General features: G+C 53.1%; 3 protein-coding genes across 3 annotated transcripts; 2 read left to right on the top strand and 1 right to left on the bottom strand.

Moving 5' to 3' along the window:
- Positions 1 to 664: 664 nt before the first annotated feature.
- On the bottom strand, positions 665 to 1,413 carry ALTATR162_LOCUS4084 (uncharacterized protein; the record flags this gene model as incomplete). The annotated part of the gene is made up of 4 exons (XM_043311694.1): positions 665 to 800; positions 857 to 1,127; positions 1,208 to 1,313; positions 1,375 to 1,413. 4 exons carry the CDS (start codon positions 1,411 to 1,413, stop codon positions 665 to 667), a joined length of 552 nt encoding a protein of 183 aa, XP_043167629.1.
- A 1,946-nt stretch (positions 1,414 to 3,359) lies between these two features.
- Positions 3,360 to 9,619, top strand: ALTATR162_LOCUS4085 (uncharacterized protein; the record flags this gene model as incomplete). Its single annotated transcript, XM_043311695.1, has 2 exons — positions 3,360 to 8,931; positions 8,979 to 9,619. The coding sequence occupies 2 exons, from the start codon at positions 3,360 to 3,362 to the stop codon at positions 9,617 to 9,619; spliced, it is 6,213 nt and encodes a 2,070-aa protein (XP_043167630.1).
- Positions 9,620 to 10,088: 469 nt separating this feature from the next.
- Positions 10,089 to 13,992, top strand: ALTATR162_LOCUS4086 (uncharacterized protein; the record flags this gene model as incomplete). The annotated part of the gene is made up of 2 exons (XM_043311696.1): positions 10,089 to 10,151; positions 10,201 to 13,992. The coding sequence occupies 2 exons, from the start codon at positions 10,089 to 10,091 to the stop codon at positions 13,990 to 13,992; spliced, it is 3,855 nt and encodes a 1,284-aa protein (XP_043167631.1).
- Between the last annotated feature and the right edge of the window lie 205 nt (positions 13,993 to 14,197).

A 14,197-nucleotide genomic window follows, 5' to 3' on the forward strand; every position in this document is an offset into this window, starting at 1 on the left:
AGAAACAGTTTGGGAATGAAGTTGAATACGAAGTAGTCGAACACTAATTTACAGCCGCGCTAAATACGCTCGACCGCAGCTTAGGTTGCTCAGCCACAGCCATCTTGGCCAAGAATTGATTGACTAGGACAACGCCTGTAGCGCAAAGTTCCGGACCGAAAGTAGAAACAGCGATAAGGTGTATATCATGTTCCCACTAGAGAAACATATAGGGATGACTGTAAGGACTTCAACGAAATCTGTAGTACAGTTGAAGGATTGTGGTACAGCAATTGCTGCACCGAATGTCAAAGGGGCACCTACATCGGATCAGCTTGCCTGTTATCTGTTACAGAGGTGAATTATCGCGTACACTATTCCCTTTGGTTGTGGTTCGGGTATGTTTAAAAAGTGAACAATAGCTGGAGATGGGTAATATGTTGCGAAAAGAGCGAGCTGGAATATTGATATGCATGTGTAGGCGTACCTGGGTAGCATGTACTCTAGCGCAAGTGTGTTTAGGTTTCGCGAGGTCACGGTTTTGGGTGAAGAAGATGGACCAATATCACATGGAAGGAGTTGACAGAATGCGACGACGCTCTTCTTGATGTGACCATGAATCCAGTGTCTCATCCGTAGAGAACGAAGAGGCACCAAAAAGTGGGTCTGTACCTTAGCCCACTGTTCAAGAGTGGCAGCCATCCTCAGCTATACTTGCAGAGCCTCCTCGTGTGTATCGCCCAAACAACAGCTCGCCGAAAAGGACGCTTCCGGTAACAGCGAATAGAAAGCCGATGTTGTAAGTCATGACGGCAAGCATCCTACCAGACCGTTAGTATTGCTGTCATCGTTTCCATAAGTCTTATCAAAAACATACAGAATGTAACCAATCAGTGCACGAACAAACTCTAGAGCTGCGCTAGTCCCGTCCTTTTTGATGCTCCAAGGTGCTTGCGCTATCCAAAAACTCTTCCGAGACGTATTTGAGTCTCGTGAGATGCCAGTTTCCTCAGCTGCTAGTAGTTGTGGCTCTGCCGGACTCAAAGGCTCAATTTCTTGCCTCTCTTTATCGTCCAGTTCAAGAGGCTGTTGTCGCAGGGTGCGGCTCCATTGTCGTGCGTGGCCGCGAGCGCCACGATCGAGCTTCTCTGCGTTTGGTATGGACAACAGGGCGCTCTTAGCCTCGTGCTTCGTTTTCATTTCATCTCCAACTGGCTCTTGAACGCACTTAGAAATCGATTGAAGATGCCCAAGAAGAAGAGAAAGAAGATTGTCAACACGTAGGTTCCCGTTGTCGTCGTTGTCCATTCGGTGAACCATAGCGTGACACGGGTCTAAACGTAGGTGTACGAAGTCAGTATATGTCTCACATGCAGTTCGTACAGGGGCACTTACACTACTCGAAAAGGTTGATGCCATCCCGGATATGTCCATTGCTGGCATGGACGATTGGGGCCCCATGAATGGCATATGGTGGGCATGAGAACCAGTTGAGGTTGCCGAAGGCATTCCCATGTTCATTAGCATGTTCGTATTCATACCGATCGATAGTGAGATGTCGTCGGTCTACCAGAATGGGCACCAGGCAGTGAAGGAATGGCTGAAGACGCAGGAAGACTGATCCTGTAGTGCAAAGGATATATCAACTGTCAAAATGCCAAAGGAACGCATTTCCTGGTTCTGGGCCACCAACAAGAAAGGTAAGGAAATGACAATGGCCAAGATCGCCAGGCACCGTGATGCGCAGATGTTGTGCGCCAGATGAGCAAGTTTGAGAGCATAGGCGCGCGACGGCCCGCAATGCGAAGCAACCGCAACCCTGTTTTGAGTTCATCGCGGCAGTATTTATGGAGCTCGTCTGGGCTCTTTCGGTGATCCTTTGATAGCTCAGTGTCCATCCTTGTGCAAATGAAGGATTGCAGCTTTGGGCTGTTCGCTAGAATATTGTTAGCGCTCCGCTATCTAAGATCGTCATATATTCACTGATCTAAAGAGCAATTTACACTCTTACTGCTATTCGCACTCATGATCATAACGCATAGAATGCATCTACCTCTCACAAACCCGTTTCCCATATAGATAGGCTCCTAGGAGGACTCTCAGGATAAAGCCAGATTGCTGTATGTACGTAAACGTAGCTGATCTACACACCCCTCTTACATACACCAGCTTCTACGCAGATCAAGACTTCTAGAACCCGGGGTTGGTAAAAGGTTTCCCAGACTCCAGGTATAGAGACATGCAGCCCCACTAATACTCCTTTAGGACGGACGATGTGTAAAGTCACAGAGACATTCGCCGTCCTCGGGTTCCACGCCGCGATCTGCTACGTCTAGCTGGACAGTTGTCTCGGTGTTTCGATGGTGGTACAACGGTGTTAAAGTCGGTGACAGAGGCGTTCACGGTCGTGTGATGAGAAGCGTTGACCATTAACGGAGAATGCCACTAGTGCACCGCCATACTGCCCTGCCACGACGCGCATGTTTTGCGGCGTTTGGAGCAGCCCCATCGGAAATGGCTCCGCCGGCGCGGTTTCATCTCGTTGCTCTGTGCGTTGAGATCGCATGTCGATGGAGTTGGAAGACTGAGAACCTAAGGGTAGACGAACAAAGAGTGGTCATGTAGGAGATATATCTAGCGTGCTCGGACCGTCGCTTGATCTGGAATGAGCGTTGGCCGGATGTGGAGTTAAAAGCAACGCGCACGTGCTTTCGAGGTTGTTGACCCAAAATGAAGCCAAGACAGGCGGGAGATGTGCAACAAAAGTTATTCACCAATTAAACACCGGCTGTAGCTTCCCCTGCGTTTCCCGTCTGGATACGTGGTTGCGAAAACGGTCGGGTTAACATCTTGCAGAGGTACAACGCGACGGAGTCAAGGGCCGATGCATGTCCACGGGGGAGATGCACACATATTGGACGCATTGACTTAGAACGCGTCGACGTGATGATGATATCCAACACCCGAGGCCAGGGCCATGCTGGTGATGATACGAAGCCTGTGCCCCGAGCGCCATGCATGCACGGCTGCTACCGCATGGCGCAGGCAAAAGTTATCAACATTGCTGTCTACGCCGTTTTGTTTGCTAAACATAATTTCTTCTAACACGCGACCCTTTGTCCTCAGACTACCAAAGCCACACTGTAATCGCCCTCGCGCAGCTCCAACATCGGTCGTGCCCCGCTTACCATAATAAGGTTCTGGATAGCATCCCCAGATTTCCCATCGGTAATCCCATCAGGGGCATCCTGTGCAGCAAACCCATCAGCACCCAAATCTGAAACTCTCTGGAAGAGCGCCCGAAACATACAACCTTCTGTCGACTGCTCGTGATGCTCTGTCGCCGACTCCCCCCAATATAGCCCGACACGTCTGGTGCCATGCCGAGCTGGAGACCGCTCCCGCGCATCGCGTTCGCAATATGCATATACCCCTTCCAGCCCTCGTCGCCCGCCGACCTGCCCCTCGAGATCGGTGACGAGCTGTACATCATTGAGCAGGGTGGTCAGGATGGGTCGTGGTATCGAGGATACTTGGTTGCGCCGCCCTCGCTGCTGGCCGGCTTGACGAGCGTGAAGGGCCAGACGCTCGAAGCACGCGTATTCTCCGGCATATTCCCACGCGCGTGCGTTGAGGTGCGTGAGGTGCTGGGAGAGGGTAAGGATACGGCGAGCCAAGAAGCTGCAAATGATTCGGGGCGTGCAAACCACTACGCGCATCCGACCAACGGCATCGTCACGCCCACCGAAAGCACACGTGCAACTTCTCCCTTTGCAAAAGGCTCCGGGCCCAATGCGCGACGAGCCTCGAAGAGCGACACAGTCTCTGTGCTGCCTTCGTCCCTTTCCCGCCCGCTCTCACGACGCAAGTCTGCCAGAAAGCGCGCTGGCAGCACCCACTCGCAATGGACCTCCCGCGAAGAACACCTCCAGCAGTTGATGCTTCCTCTCTCGCCGATATCAGACCCGACCGCCCCCCGACCGCCCGCGCCAGTACCCATGCTGAAGATTGGTGACGAGACACCCACATCAGCCCAAGAGCCATTGGTCGACGAAATCGCGTCCTGCCTCCGAGAATGGCACTCCACAAAAGTACACGAACTGCTGCTAGCACGCAAGTACGGTTCGTTGGACAAGATGTCAAGGCTAGTAAACCGCCTGGACACGGCCCGCCGCCAGCTGTTGCACAAGGTGCTCACAGCCAAAGAGCTGGAAAAGGTACGCGAAGCCACTGTCTGGGACCTCGTGGCAGGCAATAAGATGCTCTGTGGAGATGTCATCGTGCGCAGCCCCTCGCAGCGTGGCCGCATCTTGACGGGCGACGACTCGGCCATCGAAGTTACGAAACTGCAGTCGATGATGAGCCTGCTGGACAGCCGACCAACGGCTCAGGTCGATGAGCACAACCTTCATCATTTGTTCGTCAGCCTGAAACATGTCGTGGGAGACGTCGTACCAGGCGCGGCTCAAATCAGCATGTATCTGTGTCTGAAGGCGCCAGGATCAGCCCCACAACCGCTTTCAGAAGCATACTCTTTCGATTTGACTGGACGAGACGGAGCAGCCATATCCCTGAGCACCGACAAACTTCGCGCATTGCTTGTAGACCTCAGTTTGACCGACATTGGCGAAGGCGCAGGATCGGGTACTACCTTGTATCTCGTCTTCAGGCTGATGACAAACGAGCCACTTCGCGCGGCGACTGCAGCAGAAAAGGCAGGCACGAGCAGGGACACAACACCAAACAAGGGGTCCACGGTGCAGCCCTCCCAACAAGGCAGCATCAAGGGTGGCAGGCGCAGCGTCATGTTCGGCTCTAAGAGGAAAGAATCCACCAACTCCCGCCACACAGAATCACGACACACAGACTCTTCGGATGAACGCCGTCGCCCAAGCCTTGAACAGACCCGGTCACAAACGTCTGATACGAGGCCAGGCTCGTCGGCAACAGCGAGTACACGAGCCCGTGCTCTGTCAAGGGACCAGAAGACATTAAAGAGGTCTATCGCAGTTGGTGTAGTGCCTGTAAATCAGATACTTCAATCCGAGTCAGAGGCAGATCAAACCGTCGAGATGTACTGCACTGCCCCGGCTGGAGAGGACATCTCAGAGAGCGATGGTGGTTGGGACAGCGTGTTGCCAGAACTATACCCAAGCGCCAGTGGCAAGTACAAGTTGAACGCACCCATCAGTCGACTTACCATACACCTAAAAGCCTTTGTCCATGCCGACGCTGAGGGCCTCATCGAGAAGATTCCCACCATGTTGCACAACATCAGGCAATGCCGGAAGATTGGGTTCTCAGGTGCGCCAACCAAGCCACGCAGTGACATTTACCTCACGCTTGTCGAGCCTTTCCTCCCAAAGAACGCATTCCTGGCCCACCCAAAGACTGGCACTGTTCCACTAGTGCAGTCCTCTCCAATGACTAACCTCCAGCTCACCATCGAGGTCAGAAAAAGCTCTGGAGAGCGTATCGAGGGGTGCATCTACCCTTCAACTAACAGTGCAGGCCATACAGCTTGGCGCACCACAGCAGCCCAGCGCGGCGAAGGCTGGAATTCGACGATACGGCTTGCCATCGACCCCCAGGACGTTCCCGGGTCGCACTTAGTCATGAGCGTTGCCGATGCACCAGGATTTCCATTTGCCCTATGTTGGATGCCCCTTTGGAACCAAGATGCCTTTGCTCGTGATGGCGACCATGCCTTAACCCTATACAGGTACGACGAATACACCTCGGGTATGATTGCTGGCAAGGGCGCATACCTTGGCCTGCCATGGAGTGCGAAGAAGAAGGACGAGCATGTTATGGGTCCAATGGCATCTGTCCACGTCAAGACTTTCCTGTGCAGTACACGGTACTCTCAAGACCCGACCATCCTGGGTCTCATAAAGTGGCAGGAGCAACCGCCAGGAGAGCTTGTAGGACTGCTGCGCCGCTTCAACTTTGTTCCGGAGATTGAGATCGTCAAGCTGTTGAGCGAAGTCTTCGACGCCCTCTTCGCCATTCAAAGCCATTACGCTGGTAGTGACGAATACGAGGATCTCGTCTTTAATGCTGTCGTCATTGTACTAGGCATAGTACACGATAGACGCTTCAACCTTGAGCCTCTGGTGGATCAGTATGCGCGGACCAAGGTATTCCATTCTCTTGTCACCTCGTGCCTGATGCAAAGTCTTGGCCGACTTCTCGCCAAGCCTACAGATTCTGAGAGCTCTCGACGACTGCGCGCAACTTTCAAGGTCGGCAAGCTCATCATGAAATTCCTGGTCAACGCACGAGAAAAACAGAAAGCGAAAGAAGAGAGCATTGGTATAAAGGATCGGACTCAGTTCAGCAAAGAGATGAGGACCCTCTTTAAATCGTTACAGGCGTTGATGGAAAACCCTTCGCCTGTTCTCATCGGCACCAAGACCCTCCTAGTACAGAACCTCCACTCGTGGCTTCCCGAACTTGACGGATGTATGCCGGCCACAGAGGTCTTCAAGCTTACGGCGGGCTTTGTTGACTCTTGCTCCGAAGTACAGGGAAAGCTCATTCTCTACAAGCTTCTCCTGATACACCACCTCTCTGACCTTCAGATCTTCCGGTCTCCGGACGTACGTCGCATGCTTTTGGCGAGTACTGTTCAGTGGTTAGCGCCATACTGGGGTAGGGTGGAGACTGTCACCGACCAGTGGAAGGATCAAGTTCGTCTCTGCTGTTCGGTAGTTGCATCGCAAGTCGAGGAACTGGGAAAGGAAGCTTGCGAGTACATGCCAAAGCTCGTAGACTCATACCGCGCGATTCAAGCTACCCCTCGACCGGCTAAGAAGACACTCTCGCTGCTTTTCCCTACGAGTTATCCATTTCAATCACGGGCGGCGACCGCCGAAGCTCCGTTTGATGAGGCCATGGCTGAGATATCAGCTGTACTTGCCGCCATGTCTAGCCTACCTACTCTCTTACATCCGGAGCTGCCCAAGGAAGAAACTGCAGAGTTCCTCTTCTCGGTACTACAAGTCTACATATCTATTCTGGATTGCGAAGCTTACCCTAGCTCGTGGCTGAGTGTGCACATCTACCATCACAAAGCCACAATGCGTGCATTGGAGAAGCTGTTCAACATCTTACACGACTCCTTTCTCCCTCTTCCCGACGAAGCGGATAGCTTTAACACGGAGCTTTGGCGAGCCTTCTTCGATGCGTTATTGAAGCTAGTTGGTAGCGATGCTCTTGCATTAGAGACCTTTCCAGAGCAGAAGCGACGTGCCGTGTGGAAGATTGCTGGCGATGTTCGTGAGCATGGCGCAGATCTGCTACAACGCAGTTGGGAAGCGATCGGTTGGGAGGCCAGTGCTGAGGACAAAGGCCAGTATGGACTTGAGAAGATGGGCGGCTTCCAAGTACAATACGTACCAGGCCTTGTGGCACCCATCGTCGAGCTTTGTCTCAGCGTACATGAGGGTCTGCGCAGTGTAGCCATTGAAGTGTTGCAAACTATGATCATCAGCGAATGGACGCTGAGCGAAGACCTTGCTCTCGTACAAGCCGAAATGATCGACTGTCTGGATAATCTCTTCAAAACGAAACACTTGACTGAGGCAGTTTTGCAAAAGCACTTCATTCAGGAGCTAGTAGAACTGTTCGAACCTCTTGCCCAGGACCCAGAAGAACCGTTGCTTGCAGCTTTGAAGGACCTTATCTCGACCATCGATGAACTGCTGGACCTCCTCGTTGCTGTGCATAGCACAGACGCAACTGGCGAAGTCTTCCACATTATGGACACCTTACATCTCATGGAGTTCCTGAAAGACATGCAGAAAGAAGACATTTACATCCGATATGTGCATCAGTTGGTGGAATTGCAGGTGGACGCGGGGAACTACACAGAAGCAGGTCTTGCGCTCAGATTACACGCTGAGTTGTACGAGTGGGATCCGAACTTGACCGTGGACCCGCTGACCGACCCCAATATGCCGCCACAGCCTGCGTTCGAGCGCAAAGAGCAGCTCTACTTCCAGATGATCGATCATTACGAAAACGGACAGTCATGGAACAATGCGTTGGCCGCCTATACGGAGCTTGCGGCGCAGTACGAGTACAATGTATTCGACTTTGTTAAGTTGGCTCGCACACAGCATGCAATGGCGAAGATTCACGAAAGTATCGCAAAGGGGGAACGCTCAAATCCACGTTACTTCCGGGTAGTATACAAAGGCCTAGGGTTTCCACCGGGACTTCGGGATAAGCAGTTCATCTTTGAGGGATCACCTAACGACCGGTTGGCATCTTTTACGGATCGAATGCAACAGCAACACCCCTCAGCGCAAATCGTCAACCCAGGCGGAGAGCAAGACCTGGAGGGCCAGTACTTGCAGATTTACCCTGTAAGCCCACAGAAAGACCTTACTCATCCGATTTATCAACGAGCAAAGGTGTCTCAATCCGTCAAAGACTACTATTTGCTGTCTCGTCCATCGCACTTCACGTCAGCATCTCGCCGGTCGCCGTCTGCTCACAACGCAAGAGACGCAGCAGCAGAAAAGACGCTCTACACCACAGCAGAGAGCTTCCCCACAATCTTGCGAAGAAGCGAGATAGTAGCGGTTGGCACGGTGACACTGACACCGTTGCAAATGGCCATTGAACGAACCTCGCGCAAGACCGGAGAACTTCTTGCTATTGAGAAACGAATCACGGATGGCGACGATACTACGTTCAATACACTGACCCAAGAACTCATGTACGCTGTGGACACCAACTCCCGGGATTGTGTTGCGAATTACCATAATCTGTTCCCTCCTCCGGGCGAAGAGGATGAAGAAGATGGTGAAAACGGACGAATGCCCAATCCGCTAGAGAACGGCTTGCGGGTTGCGCTGATTGACTATGCTCTTGTCATTCGTCGCTGCCTTTCATTGTATGTGAGGCCTGCTCAGCAAGCCACCAAGTCAGACCTCACGCAGCGTATGTACCGTCTCTCCCATACCCTGACTGATGACTAACTCTCGCAGGTTTCGAGTCAGCCTTCTTTCGCGAACTGTCAACGCTACTACCACCGAACATGGCCCCAACATTGCGCTCGCCTACCGGGTCATGGCTCGCGGCAGCCACATCTCGCTCTCAGATAGCAAGTCCGACGCCCGACGAGCCTCAAGTCAATGGCGATAGGGGAGCCTCGCCGGTTCTCAACGGCCGGACTTCACGCCAAGACAAGAAGCGACTTAGTTTGGCCTTTCTGACAAAAGAATTCCTCATGGGCGAGCCCGAGAAGGAGAAGGAGAAGGAGACGAAATCCGAAAAGGCCTCGGCCGACGACGACACATGTACAACGGTGTCGTCACGAAGTCGCAGCAAGGAGACTCATAGCAGGAATCGCTTGAGCTTGGGTTTCCTCAACCATACGCCAAGCTCACCGCAGCCAGAGGCATTGCCGAGCTTCCCCAGCCAGGCACCAGCAAATCGAAGCGAAGGCAGCCTCCAGCGACAACCCAGCCAGAAGCGGCCAGAAACGATCAAGAGCCAAAAGAGCGACAGGTCGCTGTCCTCACGAACTGACAGCGTAAAAAAAAGGCTCAGCTTCATGAACATGTCGAAGAAGAGTAGTAAGAGCAGTGTCAGGGGACGCGTTGATGATACCCTGGTGGAGGAGTAGTCCTTTTGTAATTTTCACTTGTGCACATGCTAGTTGGCTTGAATTCTCGGCAGCTTACGAGTTGTCTAATGCTTGTTTTCAATAGAGTAGGGAATATAGGGGGCCGACGGGCGATCTGAAGGGGTTCTATGGGCACATTCGTCTGGGATGCGTTGCGAGGCACGCATATTTGTACAAGGTTGGCGATGTTTTTGTTTATACCCTAGTTGTCTTGGTGTGCGTAGTAGCACATGATAGTTGTAGGAAACTTGCGATTACAATACACATTTGGATCGACATGATAAGGCTCTGACATGGATACATTGAGTGAAGGTGAAGGAGGTGGAGCCTAGCAGTGGGGTTTTCCACTAGGGCTGTGCAGGGCTATCGATAGCGTACGGCAAGATCCCTGCCCTGTCAAAAAAGTTCGAGGCCAAAAAAGCGAAATGTTGCAGCGCAGTCGTCTACAACAACGCCATAGTTGCCCGTCATGTCGCTCGAAGAGAGACTGACCAAGATCCGGGACAGCCCGAAGCTGCAAGGCCAGCAGCAGGTATGTCGCATTTTCTCCTGCATGCGTGTTTGCATCCTAACCAGTTCAGACGCATGTCCTGCTCTCGGCCATTGAGGACACGCTCCGCCAGCAGAAGTCAGACTTCACCCCGACGGCCTACTTTGCAGCGCTGCTGTCGCTGCTTGGCCGCCAGATAACTGCGCAAGGAATCGCGAACAAAGACACGGCTACTGCGACCATCTACCTCCTCGACCTCGTCACGCCCAACGTCCCCGCCCCGCTGCTACGAAGCAAGTTCACCGATATCCTCACCAACCTCGCGCCCGCCCTCACAGCACAAGACGCCGATGCGCCACTCATCCGATCATCGATAGGATGTTTAGAGTCGTTGCTGGTGGTGCAGGATGCGCGCGCGTGGGAGCTGCCGCAGACGACCATCAGCCCCCGGAGAGCTGTCGCGGGTCTGTTGCAAATCTCCGTCGACCCCAGGCCGAAAGTGAGGAAGAGGGCGCAGGAAGCACTGAAGAAGGTGCTGGCGAATCCGCCACCGAGCCCTGCTCTAGACCACCCAGCGGCCGACATGTGCGCTGAGACGGCTCAGAAGATGCTCAAGGATATCGCAGCAGAGGCGGCAGCCAAGGCGCGAAAGCACAAGGGAAAGAAGGATATAGAAAACAAGGATCCCGATCTGATACATGCACTGCAACTCATCAAGACGATTGCGACCTCGTCTGGTGGCTGGCCGAGCAGCAAGATCGATGTGCTGTGCGAGCTGTTGTTGAACATCTCCAAGTCGACCAACGAATTCCTGACCATGGCTGCTTTTGACATTTTCGAAGTCATATTCGCCGGCATGGCCGATGAACTGGCTTCTGCTAAGCTTCCCAGACTCCTCGAGGTCATCTCCGAACTGCAACCCTCCAAGAACGATTCACAGCTTCTCCCTCCATGGATAGCTGTTATCTCGCGCGGATACGAAGTCTCGGCGCAAATCGAGCCTGAGGACACTTTCATGAAGCTACCCGACTTGTTCATCATGATTGCCGAATTCCTCACGTCCTCCTCGCACAACATCCGCATATCCGCCTCCGAGTGCCTCATCTCCTTCCTCGTAAACCTTGTACCCGACAGCGTCATCCTCGAGCCCTCCATATACGATGAAAAGACACTTGAGAAGGTCGCAAAGATCGCGCAGGATCTGTTGAGCGTCAAATACCAAGCTGCATGGATGGAGGTATTCAGCGTCTTGTCCGCCATGTTCGAGACTCTCAGGTGGCGCTCAAACCCTATTTTGAAGCCTGTGTTGAAGGTGGTTGGAGACCTGAGGGGCAACGATAGCTTTGCTGGTAAGAAAGAGGCGGATTCGGTCATTTCAAGGGCTATCAGTGCAATGGGACCCGATGTCGTACTGGACATTCTTCCATTGAACCTGCCGCGACCACCTCCAGGACAGACCGGAAGAGTCTGGATGCTGCCGCTTCTCCGCGATTCAGTCCACAACACAAAGTTGGCGCATTTCAGGACCGAGATGGTGCCACTGAGTGAAGAGCTGTACCAGAAGGTCATTGACCACGGCGAGAAAGAGAAGACAATGGAGATCAAAGTGTTTGAGACCGTGGTGCAGCAAATTTGGTCGATTCTTCCCGGATACTGCGACCTGCCCTTGGACCTGGTCGAGGCCTTTGACCAGAGCTTCTGCGAAATGCTAGCAAACCTCCTCTATGGCCAGGCTGACCTGCGAACGGACGTCTGTCGTGCTCTTCAGAACTTGGTTGATAGCAACAAGGCAATCGTGGAGCTGGAGTCTGACGATGACCTACTTGCACAAGCTCGGATATCAAAGGCCGACGCACAGAAGAACCTCGATCATCTGGCGGGTTTTGCGAGCAACATGCTTGCAGTCCTGTTCAACGTTTACAGCCAGACTCTGCCACAGTACCGCGGCACTATCCTGAGGACCATCAATGCTTACCTGAGTATCATTCCCGAGCGCGAGCTTATGGAGACCTTCGAACGAGTTGCATCTAACCTTGAGGCCTCACTACCTGAGCCTGGCTCGCAGACGCAAGCAGCCAAGCAGAAGCAAGAGACGGGCCCGAACAAGATGCCGCCGATGAGCCATACCCTGATGGATCTCATCATCACGATTGCCCTCTACCTGCCACGCGACAGTTACCGCTCGCTCTTCCGCATGGCCGAGATCATGATCAACAGAGAAAACGAGCCGCAACTACAGAAGAAGGCTTACAAGCTCATTCCTCGTCTCGCTGAGTCGGAGATGGGTAAAGCAGCCTTGAAAGAGCGCAACGGAGAACTGCAACAGCTGTTGATAGGAAGCGCCGAGAAAGCTTCTGCTCCAGCGCGGCGCGACAGGCTGAATGCATTGTTCCAAGTCATCGAATCTCTACCTGCAAGCGATCTGCACTTCATCCCAGCGATTCTTTCTGAGGTAGTGATCTCTGCCAAGGAGACGAACGAAAAGGCGCGAGAGGCAGCCTACAACCTGCTTGTCGCCATGGGTGAAAAGATGGCAGAGGGAGGTCAGGTCGTGCAAGCCAAGGTACCAAACATGCCTGCCGATGCGCCAACCGTCGAAGCCTCGCTTGAGGAATACTTCACCATGGTCTCTGCTGGTCTGGCTGCTACCACACCGCACATGATCTCTGCATCCATCACTGCCGTCACTCGTATCCTCTACCAGTTCCACGCCCAAATATCCAAAGACACCATAACGAATCTTTGCGACCTCATGGACATCTTCCTCCAGAACCCCAACCGTGAGATCGTACGCAGTGTGCTCGGTTTCGTCAAGGTTGAGGTCATCTCTTTACCAGAATCGCTTGTACGACCACGTCTCAACACTTTGCTCAAGAACTTGATGGTCTGGAGTCACGAACATAAGGCACACTTCAAGGCCAAGGTCAAGCACATTGTCGAACGCATGGTCAGGAAGTTTGGTGTGGAAGAAGTCGAGAGGGCCACACCTGCCGAAGATCGCAAGCTCATCACCAACATCCGTAAGACACGCGAGCAGCGTAAGAAGAAGAAGCAACAGGCTACAGAGGACGGTGAGGAGCCAACCGAGAAACGAAAGGGCAAGTTTGAGAGCGAGTACGACCAAGCTGTATACGGCAGTGAAAGTGAGGAGAGCGACGGCGATTCAGAAGACGAATTTGTCAAGAGCCAAAGCAAGCAACAGCGGGGCGGTGCTAAGGGCAGCAACACATACATCATCGAAGACGAAGATGAACCGCTTGATCTACTCTCCAAACGCGCTCTTGGAAACATCTCTTCGACCAAACCCCTACGCCAACGCAAACAGCCGCAGAAGATGAAGGCCCGCACAAACGAAGACGGCAAGCTTGTCATTGGCGAGTCTGATGACGAAGTCGAGATCAAGGGCAAGAAGTCCAAGAAGCACGAAGCCGCCGAAGACGACGTCCTCATGGATATCGACGACCAAAACACATCCCTAGAGGCAGGTATCAACGCGTACGTTGATGCTATTCGCGGTCGCGACACAGCCCAGGCTGGCCAGAAGGGCAGACTTAAGTTTAGCAATAAGCGCACACACGAAGATGACGAGATGGACATGGACGATGACGGTGCAGAGGCGGATTGGCAAGAAGTGCGAAAGGCGAAATCCGGTTCCGGAATGGGTAGGGGTGGTGTGAAGAGCGGAGGCGCTGGGCAAAAGAGTCAGAGGAGAGGATTAGGTCAGGAAAGAACAAGGGGTGGCAACGCAAGTGGTGGAGAGGGTAGAGGAGGTAAGGGCAGAGTTGAGAAGACAAGGAGCACACGCGGTAGGGGCGGAGCTCGTGGTGGTGGCTTCAGAGGAAGAGGAAACGGCCCCAGTGGTAAGTGGAGTGGACCCAAGTAGGATACGGAGATAAAGGTAGTTACTACAGTAGTCGGACAAAAAGGGAGGAGGGGCGTTGAGGTGTAATCGCGATCCTTTTGCTAATTGGATGTAAATATCCCTATATTCTAGCTTCACCTTTCTTCCAACGAAACATGCGTGTCGGAAGCCAGTGACACACATATGAGCTCGGTCATCGGTGACATCAGAGTGCGAACACAATCCG

Source organism: Alternaria atra, assembly GCF_907166805.1.
Source record: "Alternaria atra isolate CS162 genome assembly, contig: 23, whole genome shotgun sequence".
Classification (NCBI taxonomy): Eukaryota; Fungi; Ascomycota; class Dothideomycetes; order Pleosporales; family Pleosporaceae; genus Alternaria; species Alternaria atra.